Source organism: Hermetia illucens, chromosome 3 (genome assembly GCF_905115235.1).
Source record: "Hermetia illucens chromosome 3, iHerIll2.2.curated.20191125, whole genome shotgun sequence".
Classification (NCBI taxonomy): Eukaryota; Metazoa; Arthropoda; class Insecta; order Diptera; family Stratiomyidae; genus Hermetia; species Hermetia illucens.
The window spans coordinates 71,454,920-71,470,853 of NC_051851.1; the positions used below are offsets into that span (position 1 = coordinate 71,454,920).

Here is a 15,934-nt window from a genome sequence, read left to right on the forward strand (position 1 = left end):
CTTTTGACAATTACTGTCATTTACCCTTCAACTGACAGCTGACAATTACGACGTATGCAAAGTTCGACTAACTTCGCCCATATGTAATTTTTCAATGGGACCCCGCCATTGTTGATTTCGAGACTGTGACAGAGGGAAAAAGTATCAATCATCCCTGAAAAAGTGTGTACGGGTTTGACAACTGAACACGAAATTTTCGCGTGTATTCAGTCCGCACTGAATGCAGTCCTCATTGAATCGGGCGTGAAGAACATAATAATCGAGTGCCGTGGATAAATGCAAACGCAAAGGCAGGAATTAATGTCCGTAAACGATACGAGAAGTTCGAATAATGTGCGACGTGTGCGCTGATTTTCTGCATCTTCTTGTAACATGTAAGCTAAGTTCAGAGTTTATTTACTGTCTGGAGTCGTTTGTGTCGCGTTCGGCGATCGTTTTCAGTAATTTCATTGGAAGACCTGCGAGATACGACTGTAAATCTACGTGGGGTTTGAACGATAGACAGTGGATACTCTGCCGGATAACCCTTTGTTTGACAGCAGACAATAATGGCAGTGCAATTCGATGTAGGGTTTTCCCCAGTCTCGTTTGTGGCCGTGTCAAAAGGCCATTTATTTGGTTAGCAAAGTGGGTAGGGAGCATTTGGAAGTTTACATGCCGGACTGCAAGACGTTGGCATCAGAGTGCGGAGTGTTTTGACCTTTCTGGAGGTACCCCGACCGCGAAGAGGCTGCCTGCTATAATTGGGGTCGGCGACGGCTGTAGGATCTGACTTTTGGCTTTTAGTGGCGGCCAGACTCGCTAACCTTTCACTGCATTTGGCGGATGCATGGAATTGTGTTGCAATGACTTGCATTATGTTAATTTTTGATCGTAGCTCTGAGCTGGAAAGAAACGGCTCAAGATTCAGGTTTATGTATCAAATCTTGTTTTTCGCGAACAACTCCAATCATTGTTAATGTTGTGACGAAGTAAGCAAGACAAATAGGGCGTAGATTGTCTGAAATGCGTTTCTCTGGAAATCATGCGTAATTTTAGGATTGACACTAAGCCGAAGTGGACGACCTCGCAGGTGGAAACTTGTAGAAATTAACTTTGGTTCCACAAATACTGGCTAACGTGTTAGTGCAATTTATAGAAAGATACCCGTAAATGTCGTTTGTGCATTCTTCTGAAGTTGGCGTTCTGTCAGTTATGAAGTGTTACGAGAATTAACCCTTTCCCAACACAGAAAAATAAAATGGTTTATTTGTTTAGGCTTTCGAACGGAATCTCCGTCAACAAAGATGTTAAGAGTCCTGGCTTTTGTATGATAATTCTTTCCATTAGACAATTTCACCAGACGCAGCGATATCTTGCATTATTTCATTAGAGGCGGTGAATACTTCGTTCCTCATAGAGCCCGACCACACGATCACTTTTCGATTAGTCAATTATGATGGAATAACACCAAACTGATCGTAATGGGCTGACAATTCTTCACAGGTTTTAACCCACCACAAATCAACTCCACCACATCAGATTTTTGAAAATTTGAAGAGAGTATGGTGCGAAACTGAGTCGATGTTGTTTCAATGTATAAAGATCAATTCATTATAGCGCATGGCTTGAAGTTAGTAGAAAAATTTATTTATGAACATATTTTATAATATTTGAATAACGTATTCGGTTTGATATTAAGTCTCTGATTTTTCCTTACTCCCTTTCTTTTAAAAAGGAACATCAGTACCGCATTGACTCAATTTTGCCTCAATCCGAAAACTGCTCTTTTAACATTATTTTTTCCCCATCGCTATTATAGTGTAAAAATTAATTTTTACATTCATTGCTTGAACACGGCCTCGCAATGAAAATCGAATCAAGCCAGGAAAATGCAAAATTATTGCGGATTGATAAAAAACGCTGGAAGCTTCAGGTATGAAAGGTTTTGGGTATATCTTTTATAAGGACATTTGGGTGTGCATTTGTTTTATTAGTACGTAGCACGTAATATATGCATATATTATGTGAGAATATCCACTTTCGGGTGATGTTGACATTCACAGTTTTGAATTTCCAAAGAAGTAACCACTTTGACCTATTATAACTTTGTTAATAATAGTGGGTTTTAGGTCAAACTTGATAGGATCATCATCATCACCGGCGTAACAACTCATATCCGGTCTAGGCCTGCCTTAATAAGAAACTCCAGACATCCCAGTTTTGTGCCGAGGCCCACCAATTCTATATCCCCAAAAGCTGTCTGGCGTCCTGACCTATGCCATCGCTCCATCTTAGGCAGGATCTGCCTCGTCTTCTTTTTCTACCCTAGATATTGCCCTTATAGACTTTCCGGGCTGGATCATCCTCATCCATACGGATTAAGTGACCCGCTCACCGTAACCTATTCAGCCGGATTTTATCAACAACCTGACGGTCATGGTATCGCTCATAAATTTCGTCATTGTGTAGGCTACGGAATCGTCCATCCTTATGTAGGGGGCCACAAATTCTTTGGAGGATTCTTCTCTCGAACGTGGCCAAGAATTCGCAATTCTTCTTGCTAAGAACCCAAGTCTCTGAGAAATACGTGAGGACTGGCAAGGTCATAGTCTTGTACAGTAAGAGCTTTGACTCTATGGTGAGACGTTTCGAGCGGAACAGTTTTTGTAAGTTAATATAGGCTCTATTGGCTGACAACAACCATGCGCGGATTTCATCATCATAGCTGTTATCGGTTGTGATTTTCGGCCCTAGATAGGAGAAATTGTCAACGGTCTCAAAGTTGTATTCTCCTATCCTTATTCTTCCTGTTTGACCAGTGCGGTTTGATGTTGTTGATTGGTTGGTGTTCGGTGCTGACGTTGCCACCATATTTTTTGTCTTGCCTTCATTGATGTGCAGCCCAAGATCTCGTCCCGATTGCCGCATGCTCGATTTGGATGAAGGCAGTTTGTACGTCTCGGATGGTTCTTCCCATGATATCGATATCGTCAGCATAGGCCAGTAGTTGGGTGGACTTGAAGAGGATCGTACCTCTTGCATTTACCTCAGCATCACGGATCACTTTCTCGAGGGCCAGGTTAATGAGGACGCATGATAGGGCATCCCCTTGTCGTAGACCGTTGTTGATGTCGAATAGTCTTGAGAGAGAATTCTGCTGCTTTTATCTGGCCTCACACATTGGTTAGGGCAGCCTAATCAGTCTTATCAATGTCGTCGGGATACCGAATTCTCTCATGACCGTGTACTGTTTTACCCTGGCTATGCTATCATAGGCGGCTTTAAAGTCGATGAATAGATGATGCAACTGTTGTCGATATTCCAATAGTTCTTCCATCGCTTGCCGCAGAGAGAAAATCTGATCTGTTGCTGATTTGCCTGAAGTGCCCCTCTTTGGTATGGGCCAATGATGTTCTGGGCGTATGGCGCTATCCGGCCTAGGAAGATAGAGAAGAATATCTTATAGATGGTAGTCAGCAACGTGATACCTCTATAATTGCTGCATTGTGTGATATCTTCTTTTTTATGTATGAGACAGATAATGCCTCGTTGCCAATCGTCAGACATTAATTCGCTGTCCCATACCTTGAACACAAGTTGACGAACCACTTCGTGTAACTGGTCGCCTCCGTATTTAACCAATTCGGCTGTAATGCCATCGGCTCCTGGCGACTTATGATTTTTCTCCTATACTTGGTGGTGGCAGTATTTGTCCGTCGTCTTCAGTTGGCAGGACCTCCAACTCGCCGATGTTCTGGTTGTTCAGTAGCTCATCAAAGTACTCAACTCATCGCTCCAATATGCCCAGTCTGTCGGAAATCAGATTTTCTTCTTTGTCTCGGCAGGATGAGCATCGTGGTGTATAAGGCTTCATCCTACTGACTTGTTGGTAAAACTTCCGCGTCTGGTGCGGTTGCTCCCTGTACTTTTCTAGTTCACAGACCTGTTGGTTCTCCCAGGCTTCCTTTTATCGTCTGTGAAGTGGCTTCTCCGCTCGACGGAGTTCGTGATAAGACTGCGCGTGCCCGTGTTCTTTGAGAATGCAACATTACTCGGTATGCGGCATTCTTCCGTTCCGTTGCTAGCTTACATTCATCGTCAAACCAGGCGTTCCGACTTTTTTTGCGGCTGGGGCCAAGTATGTTTGGGGCCGTATCAATGATAACGCTCTTCAGGTGGTTGCGAGGATCATTTGTTGATGCTTCATATCGAGGACCTCTGTTGACTGCGGTTATTGTGGCATCCGTTTCCCTCTTATAGGTGTCGCGGAGGGCTGTGTTGTGGATGGCTTCAGTATTCACTCTCACCTGATTGTCAGAAGGGATTGTAGGTGGTGTCGTAATTCGAGCTCGGAGCACCATGCCAACGAGATAGTTGTCCGAGTTTATATTGGGCCCCCTGTATGTTCTGACATTCATCAAGGCTGAGAGGTGGCGGCGTTCGATCAGACGTAGTCAATTTGTTTGAAAGTAGTCCCGTCTGGAGAGGCCCACGTACGTTTGTGAACTGCTTTCCACGGAAACCAGGTACTTCCAACAACCATTTCGTGTGATACTGCTAACTGGATAATGCGCAATCCGTTATCATTGGTATCCCTATGTAAACCATGGGAGTCGACGTATCGCCTGAATACGGGTTCCGTCCCTACTTGACTGCTGAAATCCCCAAGTATGATCTTGATATCATACTTGGGACAGGTTTTGAGGGTCCGCTCAACTGCCTCGTAGAAGGTATCCTTCTCCGACTTTGCAGTCTCCTCTGTAGGGGCGTGACAGTTTATGAGGCTTATATTTCTTAACTTGCCTCGCAAATGCAGAGTGCATAGCCGATAACCCCTGTCCACCGCATCTCTTGCAAACGCTGTTACATCAGCCTTATATTGGGACAGAATATTGGCTAGCTGCTCAGCAACATTCGGTCTGTACAGGGAGCGCACTTTTCATGAGAAACTGTGCAAATCGTTAATCCGTTGTCGTTGCCGGGTTCGTCGTTGTAAGATCGATCCTGTCCGAGTTTATTTATAGTAATTATAGTAATATAGTATTATTAACTTTATTTGAACAGATATTGGAATGGAGAGTATTTCGGAGCTTAGACACCATATAGTGGCAGCCTCTTGATTTTTTCCAGATTTTCGAGTTGAGTAGTTTCTGAGAATGGGTCCGTTAAATAAATGATCACTTTCGACCCCCTGCATTCCCCGCTTTTCCAAAAAAAGCCAAAATTAAGACCAGCTTCGGAAAGTACTAATCGAGACCTTTCATTTGATACCCCACATGACTACATTTGGTGAAAAAAATGTACACCCCCTTTTCCATGTATTTAATTCGATGTAAAAGGATGTAACTCACTGTATGCGTGAGCGTTCATAGTTCACACCTTTCCACCAAATTTGGTGCCAATCGCTATAATCGTCTCCGAGAAAAATCGTGTGACGGACAGACAGTAAAAAAATTTTAGTAAGGTTTTGCTTGACACAAAATTTTAAACAAGTCGGAATACCGGAAGCTCGTGCTTCGGGTATAAAGGTTTTGTGTTCATCTTATCTAAGAAATTTCAACGCACATTTTTCTACCCGTATACAGCTACAAAACTACGAGACATACGTACATATTACAGCCGTAGATGTTACGCTCACCCTAAACAAACAAACTGCCTATTTTTGAATACTGTACACATATAGGCACGTATATAAATTGATCGTACCCGTATTTGCGATTTACTTCTTATATCCATCTGAATTAGGCTCTACCCGCAAACTTCATTAGCACGCATTTATTATATACCTACATACACACATGTCTCGTTGGAATAATTGATATTCATATCCAAACGATTAAAGAACTAAAACAAAATAATTCTTTTCCACCCAATTTATACGAACTTACTTCGTTGTGGTATGGACGAATTGATATGTGATGATGACGTCGTGCAGGTTGTAGAGTGCACGAAATTCACAAAAAATTGTAAAGTTTTACCCTCTATAACTTTGTTAATGATAGTAGGATTTTCTTCAAACTTGACCAAATTGTGCATTGTGTTCTTCATTATATGCATGCCAAATTTTGTACTTCTGGGATGAACATAAGGGGGGTGCCGGGTAAATTTCTAAAATGTGGAAATATACCATTATTAACTTTATTTGTACAGATATCGGAACCGGATGTATTTTGAGGCCTAGGTTTCGTAGAGATGCACTACTGATATTTTTTTCAGATATTTCGGTTGGATAGGTTCTGAGAACGAGACCTGTTACACTTTTTGGGGGTTATATTTTGAGCCCTCACTCCCCTATGTTTCACCCAATATCAAATATTGGATCAGTTTCGAAAAGTACTAATTGAGACCTTTCATTTGATACCCCACATGACCACATTTTATGGAAAAAAATTTTGCACCCTCCTTTTACATGTATGGGGAGCCCCCCCCTTAAACTTAACGCAAAATGGCGTCAGTTGCTGCATGTAAAGGGAACGGCAGATCACATACCAATTTTCGTGACAATCGGTTCAGCCGTTTCCGAATAAATCGGCTGTGACAGACAGACGGACAGACAGACATCGAATCGATTCTAATAAGGTTTTGTTTCACACAAAACCTTAAAAAGTAGGAATTCTGGACTACTTGAGATTGGATTTCAATAAGCTAAAATTTTTATTTCATTTCTATGTGAATCAAAATTTGATCTGGTAAAACAAAAATAAATCGATTTCAAACATATGGGCGAGCATTGGCGCTGGATTAAGTAACGAAATTCTTCAAACCCATTTCATGTGCAACTTACGGTGATTGTTCTTCCATGGTTTGAGAGTGTATTACCCAAAATGTAGTCGAGCTACTTATAAAAATAGATGGGGTAATTTGTAATTAGTATTATTTGCGCGTTTTGGTTGAAAATCTCCTCTAAAAATAGGGGGAACCGTCTCGGAGACAAAGTTCAACATAATAATGACCCTAAACATATTGCTACTTCGTAAAGAAATGGATCAGCAACCAAGAATTTGAAGTCATAAAGTGACTAGCACAGTACGAATTTAAATCTGGTTGAAGGTTGTAGAGTTTACCTTACTAGCTCTCTATCTACGCTGGACATCTTTATGAAATCAACCGGAAAATAGTGTATCAGGACTGGCAAAATATTTTGACAGAGTATATTTTCAAATGTGTCCGTATAGCTGAGTGGTTAGAGCGCAAGGCTATCGTACGGAAGGTCGCGGTTCAAATCTCACTGGTGGCAGTGGAATTTGGATTGTGATTTGACGTCGGATACCAGTCGACTCAGCTGTGAATGAGTACCTGAGTCAAATCAGGGTAATAATCTCGGGCGAGCGCAATGCTGACCACATTGCCTCCTAGTGTACCGTTACGGTCTTGAATGAAGTGCTCTAACACACTTCAAGGCCCTGATCCAACATGGATTGTTGCGCCAACGATTATTATTTATTATATTTTCAAATTATACATTTCAATGCCAATTTGCATAAAAATGTTAAAAGGACAAACAAAAGAATTGCCCGGGCTTGTTTGGATTCCATTGGACCACTAAATGTTCTCCAGTCAAAAGTTACATGATGGAAGAAAAAGTATCTTTGACAGAATGTAATCCGATCGGACTCCGCCTTGGACGTTAAATTCCTCTGAGATTTTACTTCGATACATCCCCTTACATTTGAAAGATTTACCCACGTCTTTCAGCCTCTTGGTTTATTTGCGTACGCTATCCTCCAAATCATGATGATAACATTGATCTCTCGCCTAAAAGGGTCTTGCCTGTAATAAATGTTAGCCACCAAAAGCGCAGAATTGTAATCAGGTTTGTTAAAACCATAAATGCGAAATCCATGCGAATGACATAAATTCAGGTTTGATTGCAGAGGACGAAGTTGGAGCGCAAGGCTTTTTATTATAAAGCCACAACAGGGCAATTTGTCTTGCATATAGGCGCTTCTCACGTGTGATAAGCAGCGTTAACAGGCCCTGTTTAATTTATTTTGTGTTTATTGGCGTTAAAGTTGTACTTTTGCATCATTTTAATCCGAATTAGCATGTAGGCTTAAGCATATCACTGGACGGTGAGCTGAAAGCCTAGCGACTGCATCCAAGTCAGGACTTTAACAGAACGAAATGGCGCAAACGATCAAGACAAGTAGACCCCGCATCTAAACGGGACAAAGGCTGAAGAAGTAGAAAAAGGGAAAAATAAACAAAGTTCTAGAAAACTCTAATTTTCACATAAAAACATGTTTTTTCCTACTTTTAACATTAACATTTGAGCGCACGAAAGTAACTTCTTCGTATTGATGTATTGATTTCCTTAAAAATAAAATCCTTTAACATAGTAATGTTACTTACACAAATAAAAAATCACTTTAGGCACTTTAACAGAATTCGAACATACGTATACTAAAACCTCAGTGAATAATCTATTTAATTTTTGGTGAAGAATGTAATGATAACGTTACAAGATGAATTCCGCTTTTTTATGAGCACAAGTCAAATATCTCCAGTTTCCTGCATAAAATACTTCTTTGACTTTTTGAGCAATTTTTAGATCATTTTTTGTAGCAGTCAAAGACCTATACGACAGATTATTATTTCGTTATCTTTGATATCGTTTTTAAGGTTTTGTGTAAAACATTTATTAAAATCAATTCAATGTCCACCCATTCGTCCGCATGCTAGTTACACCCCATTTATTCGAAAATGCTTGAGCCTTCATCTCGATATTTGGTTTTAGTTGAATTTATATATTGATACCACCAAAAAGTTTTGACATTTGTTGGAAAAGCGAGGAGTATGGGGTTGGAAATTGATCATTTTTTCACGGACACATTCTCAGAAACTTTCCAACCAAAAAATTATTACGCTGCCTCTATACGGTTTCCATGCCTTAAAGTACTATCTATATCGATATCTACTCAAATTACAATAAATAATAGTGTATTACTATGTTTTTGGGGAATTGACTAGAAATCTCTCTTAAGTTTATCCTAGAGTCATCATCATGCAGTAATGTAGACTATGGCATGAACCATATTATCCCCATATTTGATCAAAATCGTACTATTACTGTTAAAGTTACTGTAGCTCAAAGTTGCCTTTTCCGAGCAAATTTACTGCAATTCAAAATGTTAAGTATCAATATCACCCTAAAGTAAGTGGTCTGTCGTGCTAAATATATATATATGTTACGGGCTACGTAGAGATCGTTTTGCACTCAAATATGCTTACATAAAAAATAAACGAAACCTTTCATACCTGAAGCGGCGAGCTTCCGATTTGTCTTGACTCTTATCCAAATTTGATGAGATGGTATATATCTCCACATTTCTGTTTGGAGTATATCCAGGAGTCTCCTTTTCGTATTATAATTTTTTCTTTATTTCATTTGCACTCAAACGGAGAGAGACAATGCAAAGACGGAAATTCAAACCCGGTCAACAAGGTGGAGAGGTTGATATTCAATTAACTCGACTATCACAACACGATCCATGAGTTCTTAGAATTAATAAAAATAAAATGTTTCCAATATATTTTTCAAAATGCTTTATTAATGCTTCTATCCCGCTATATGGAACTGAGTCTTTGCTGTTAAAATGATCGTAAACCTGCTTAAATTTTTCGCAAATACTCGCTTGCAGCTACCATAGTAAACCGCGTTTACAAATGTATTATGTTCCTTAAAATCTATCAAAGGATTCCCCGATAATCACAAAAAGTTGGAACTATGGTCTTAGTTCTTTGAGTGGCCTTCACATTTTTGGTATTGGGTCTTGCTTTCGATGTTACTCCATTGAAATCCTATTTGGATTTTAGTTTCATCACGTGTCGCAATAGATTGAATAATAGCTTTCTGGTCCTCGCGGCAAAGCTCTAAAATCTTCTTACAACACATAGTTACTTTTAATCTGGGCTAAGAATCTTCGGAATCCACCTTGTAATAATTTTATTTTTATTTCATACCTAAATATGTATATAGGATCCTGGCTTGGGAAAGTCCAATCTGTGCTGCAATTTCCTTGATTTTTAATCGCCGATCACTCAACACAAGTAAAATCCAGATAGCTCCCTAGATATATTAACTCTTCAACTCTTCAATGATCTGTCTATAAATATAAGAAGAGCATGATGTCAGAATGAGAGTCTTGATTTTGCTCGTATTTATCGTCAGTTCGAATCCGTTTGAGTGTTTCTCCCCGTTTAAAGTCATTTGCCCAAGGTCCATTAGCCAGTGAGAGGGCAAGCAGAACAGCTTCTGCTCCTTGCAGTTTTTATAATGGAGTTCCAACACGTTCGGATCGATCGACAGAGCTCTCAAGTCCTTATGTTCATGTTCGCATGTTACTGAGGTTTATCATATCAATCAAAAGAGATGGAATTCGGAAAGAATCGTGGTAAAGTTCTTCCTCCGCCTTTTCAACTGCTAATCATTGTGGATGAGTAGCCTACCATTAACGACTTGATCGCTAAGAGAGGCTTCCCAAATCGTATAACATATTCAGTACAAAAAGTAGAAAGCATCACGGAACATTTCCATCCAAGCCACTTTACACCAAGTCCCTTTGCTCAATCCTCATCAAATGTTTAAACCGTATGTTCAAGACAGTATGTTCTAAGGACCTTTAATTGATCAAATATGAGTTTCCCCACAACTATTTCGTTCTTTTAATTAGTTTAGTTACTAATTAAGATCATGAAGGGTTTCATTCACTGAATATTTCCCTTCATTCATGAAAAATATAATACAGTGGGGGCCAGATAATTGTTACAATAGAGCTCTGTAGTAAACTCGATTCGAAAACACATAATTGATCCAATTTTGCTGCAGGGCAAAGAAGGCAACATTGCATTTTTTTGTGATGATTATCATTATCGCAAAAAAATTATACACTATTCAAATTATAAATTTTAAGTCCACCCAACTACTGGCCTATGCTGACGATATCGACATCATGTGAAGAACCACCCGAGACGTACAAACTGCCTTCATCCAGATCGAGCAGGCGGCAATCGGGACGAGATCTTGGGCTGCACATCAATGAAGGCAAGACAACATATATGGTGGCAACGTCAGCACCGAAAACCAACCAATCAACAACATCAAACCGCACTGGTCAAACGGGAAGAATAAAGATAGGAGAATACAACTTTGAGACCGTTGACAATTTCTCCTATCTAGGGTCGAAAACCACAACCGATAACAGCTCCGATGATGAAATCCGCGCACGGTTGTTGTCAGCCAACAGAGCCTATTTCAGCTTACAAAAACTGTTCCGCTCGAAACGTCTCACCATAGGGTCAAAGCTCTTACTGTACAAGACTATGATCTTGCCAGTCCTCATGTATTCCTCGGAAACTTGGATTCTTAGTCAGAAAAATTGCGAACTCTTGGCCGCGTTCGAGTGAAGAATTTTTGGCCCCCTACATGAGGATGGACTATTCCGTACATACAGAACGACGAAATCTATGAGCGATACCATGACCGTCTGGTTGTGGATAAAATCCGGCTGAATAGGTTACGGTGGGCGGGTCACTTAATCCGTATGGATGAGAATGATCCAGCCCAGAAAGTCTATAAGGGCAACATCTATGGTAGAAAAAGAAGACGAGGCAGACCCTGCCTAAGATGGAGCGATGGCGTAGGCCAGGACGCCAGACAGCTTTTGGGGATATCGAATTGGTGGACCTCGGCGCAAAACCGGGATGTTTGGAGTTCCATATTAAGGCAGGCCTAGACCAGATACCGGTTGTTGCGCCGTTGATGATGATGATGATTAAAATTACTGCTCGCCTTTTAACGTATCGACATATTTGCAACGATTGTAGCTTCCGGATTTAAATTGGTCCGGAAATAGTCCAGAATTTCATTCCAGTCGAGAACTGCTGATTTAATGCCAGATAGGATCAAGGCAGTATTGAAGGGAGGAGATGGGTCCAGGAAATATTAATGTTTATATTTATAAGCAATTTGAAATATGATTTTTTACGTTCATCTCATTATTAAATTAACTGTTTTATATTTACGTAGTATTTAAGATATAATAAAATGCCTTTTAATACGTACGTACGTATTTAATGCAAATATATCTTTGGAGACAAATAGTTATTCAGTTAAGCTCTTAGACCGAAAAAAAAACACTAAAAAATGACAATTATATAGTATAAGCTGCTCTGTAACATTTATCTGGCCACGAGTGTATATACTAAATTTATTCCGTTCAATTCATTTTACAGATGAAGCAAAAGTAAACAGCAATGAAAATGGTCATCCAGCCTTACTCAAGAGTGAGATTGAAATTGCCTTCGCTTACATACAATCGTGGCCGCAAAGGTAATTTCGTGAAAATCATCTTTAATTTATAGCGTTTGTAATATTATTTATACATATTCAGGCAATGTATGTGTTGCTATCGAGACACCAAAAACTTCGAACGCTTCAATCTTATTGTGCAGTCCATGATATGTTTGACAGTGAATTATTTGAAGAAAATCCGAAAATTACTAGACGATGCGAAAAATACACCATCGTCTAATCAACAATCAAACAATGTAAACAATAACAATAATCAGCAGGAGAATGCTGGTAAAATCGTGGGTTGCCCTCCTGAGAAATCCTCGAAGTCAGAGGGAGGAGAAAGCAAGACAGTCGCCGCTGCGCAGGATGATGAAGTCGAGCAGGGGGAAAAATGGACATTGTCCGAAGTGGAGAAGCTTTTAATTCTTGTCTCCAAAGCATTTCTTCTTAATTTTCCGTTATATTTGGCATATAAGCACGGCGTTCATTCACGACTCGATGAAATTTCTCCCGAAGAAGCTCAAAGCTTGAGCAATATCTGCGATCTCCACGATAATGAAATTCCCGCTTTCTTGCTTCGCAATGTAACCCTCTTTTGCAATAGCGGCGGTTTTGCTGCCATGACCGCCTGTTTCGAGCACGCAGATCTGCCTGTCACAACTGCCCATGCCATAACAGCAACCACATCCAATATAAAACTATGGTTAAATTACCGATGCATCATTCAGTTGTTCATACCACTAAGGGTTAGGGTACTGCAGTATATGTGTAAGTTATCGGATCAAGATTTACGATCGCCAGCAACGCGATCAATGGCTGATTTTATGTGGTCCGCTATACGTGACCCTTTGGAGTCGTCGAATAATTTCGACGTTGAAGGTCTAGCGTTAGCATTCAAATATTTTAACTCAACAACGCTGACAATGAGGCTTGCAGGTGAGTTTATTTAGTCGATGAAATAAAAGAGGAAATATTGAATCAATCATTTCCTGCAGGATTGGCTCAGATCAATGCTCACATTAATTTATACAACGAGATATGCACTACGGAAACCGTGGGTGAAGTAGAAGTAGTTGGACAGAAGCTGGCTGACTGGTTGTCAGAAAATCAAATAATATCGCATTTATTCGGACCGAATCTCCATGTGGAAGTTATCAAGCAATCACATATTGTCCTTAACTTTCTGGCAGTCGAAAATAAAATAACCGAGGAACATATTAATTTGATATGGCAATCAGCACAGCTGAAGCATTGCTCGAAACCAATCTACGATATTTTGCCATCGTTAGTTAAGAACTTGGCTCCACGTCCAGCTATGCATTTATATTCTTTACTTTGCCACCTCGATCCTAAAGAACATACCGAACAGGTGGGTAGTGTATTTTAAATTCTCCCACAAATGTTCAACAATAATGCCTTCGTCTTCAGAGTATTTACATTGCATCAGCTCTGACGAAACTGATCTGGTCAAGGGACCGTAGTCGGCCTCAAGTTGAGATGCCTGTGGAGAATACAGTCCAACAGATTGCAACAGCTACAAGTTCGGAGAACAGCGTTAGTATCGATGGAAGCAATACTGAAGAGGAGCAGCCTGATGATGACAGTTCAACAAGCCAGAAAAGTGCTATTGATATAGAAAATGGATCAGATTGCGGTGCGCCACCTTGTAAGCAAGCAAGGAATAAAGAATGTGATATAGAAGGTACTTCGTTGTGGGTTTGAGATGATCCTCAACATAAATATGTCTATTTTCAGAAGAAAGCAAAAATAAAGTTCATATAAGTGAAGAAGTCGAATGTGTTAAACTTAAGGAAAAGGCAATGTAAGGTTTCCAAAACATTGTTTAGATGATTAATAGATGATTTGAATTCTAGTTGCAGATTGCCAATGAAAAATCGGCGCGTTTCAAATGTCGAAGCAGGTACAAGTAGCGAGGAGGAAGCCATACAATCGGATGGTGCTCGGAAGAAGATGCGGAAACGACGCAAAAACAACAATCTGCCTTTAACTAGGCTAGCACATGAACTGGTGGAAGCAATTTGGGGCGTAGAATCGCCAAGCGAAGGTGACGTTGGAATGAATGATAGTGATTGTAGTGACACTCAAATGCAGCCATCCGTCTTGCAACCTTTTATAAGTGCATTCACGGATAGTCATGTTAGTGATTTATTGAGTGGAGGTGAGAATGACGGCAGCTATTCATCGCCCATGAGCAACAAATCGGAAAAAAATATGGCTGACTTTGATGATGACGAATCAGCATGTGAAGAAGAATTGGCTCAATTTGCCAGTCGTCCAAATTGTTTGACGCACTTTACCATACCAAGAACACGGCCCGTTCCGGCTACACGTGATTCTAATGTTCAGCACGAGAGCGAGTCTGGAAAATCGGGGAGGAATAAGGTCATAGAAATAGTGAATGTGAAAGATGAAACGCATTCGTCTTTTAAAATGTCTGATGTATGTTTACCCGGAAATACATTGCTTTGGGATCTCTTGCAGGATGATAAGATCGTAAGTGGTCAAAGTTCTTACATAATAAAATTTTTTTTGATTCTTGAGTTACTAAGTGAAACTCCTATTTCAGGGTCAACTAGGCGAATCGCTTGCATTGGAAGCTGAAAAAGCACTCGGCACACTTCTATGCTATAGTACAGATCGGTTATTGCGAACGAAATTCATTGAAGGTTGTTTACAGAATTTAGCATCTCATAAAAGTGTTATAGTTAGCCTTCGATTACTGCCAAAATTATTCGCTTCGTTTCAACAATTCGGCACGAATGATACACATGAAATAACAATGTGGGCTGAACGACAGCATCGAATGATGCATCATTTTTTTAATAACGTAAAGTATTATGCGAACTGTGTTCAGAGTCAAAACAAGGGGTTGATTCTTAATCAGAATGGAAATTTAATGTATTCTCATATAACGCAAGTTCAAGTGCGTTTGCAGTTTTTAACGTCTGTGTTTAGTACGTTGGGCTCCCCGAAATGTTTTAGGTAAGTTTTTAAATTATTTACAAAAATGCATTTCAAAAGCCGAAATAACAATTGTGAGTGTACTGTTGGCAGTTGAAATATCTTTGGTCTTTTTTAGATAAATGTTTTATCTGTTTGCTTTTTTTGCATATTCCGTACATTTTATTCAATCAAGTCCTATAATTCCTACGATCGCTTTTTGCTTGTTCCTAGAGACTAATTGGATACTAATAGAGAAAGATTGTTGGTTAAAGTCGAGTTGGTTTCCTGTAAAATATCAACTTCGCCCATCTTCATTTTAAGACCATTCGAGAGCCCACGCATTAAAATCACCTACTATTATGGTTGCTTCCTATAGTGTACTGTAGTGTACCGTTACGGTCTTGAATGAAGTGCTCTAACACACTTCAAGGCCCTCATCCAATATGAATTGTTGCGCCAACGATTATTATTTCCGAATTATCACAATCTCAGCAGATGTCGGATTTTACCTAATACTAGGACTAAGTGCCAAGCATTTAGGCGGACGATTTTGCCTACTTAAAAACTAAAGGGGCGCTGGTGGTGGTGGCCGATAGTAGGTTAATGAGAAAATCCGTCGACAACTCCCTGCAACATCGAGCACGTATGCAGAATGGTGTACTTCTGCATGGTTTGAACCAGACTGTGCGAAAG

The 15,934-nt window shown here is 40.0% G+C and overlaps 1 protein-coding gene across 5 annotated transcripts in view; it reads left to right on the plus strand.

Moving 5' to 3' along the window:
• The first annotated feature begins 49 nt into the window (after positions 1-49).
• LOC119652369 (ubiquitin carboxyl-terminal hydrolase puf) overlaps positions 50-15,934 on the plus strand; it is a 51,612-nt gene continuing 35,727 nt past the window's right edge. For 2 of the 5 annotated variants that reach the window (XM_038056462.1, XM_038056465.1), the window contains exons 1-8: positions 50-374; positions 12,217-12,313; positions 12,375-13,213; positions 13,273-13,646; positions 13,706-13,979; positions 14,033-14,099; positions 14,152-14,791; positions 14,865-15,280. In XM_038056462.1, the coding sequence (XP_037912390.1) occupies positions 332-374; positions 12,217-12,313; positions 12,375-13,213; positions 13,273-13,646; positions 13,706-13,979; positions 14,033-14,099; positions 14,152-14,791; positions 14,865-15,280 (2,750 nt within the window). In that variant the 5' untranslated portion in view covers positions 50-331. The remainder of the gene's footprint in view (positions 375-12,216; positions 12,314-12,374; positions 13,214-13,272; positions 13,647-13,705; positions 13,980-14,032; positions 14,100-14,151; positions 14,792-14,864; positions 15,281-15,934) is intronic. The other 3 variants (XM_038056464.1, XM_038056463.1, XM_038056466.1) reach the window with 3 other exon arrangements.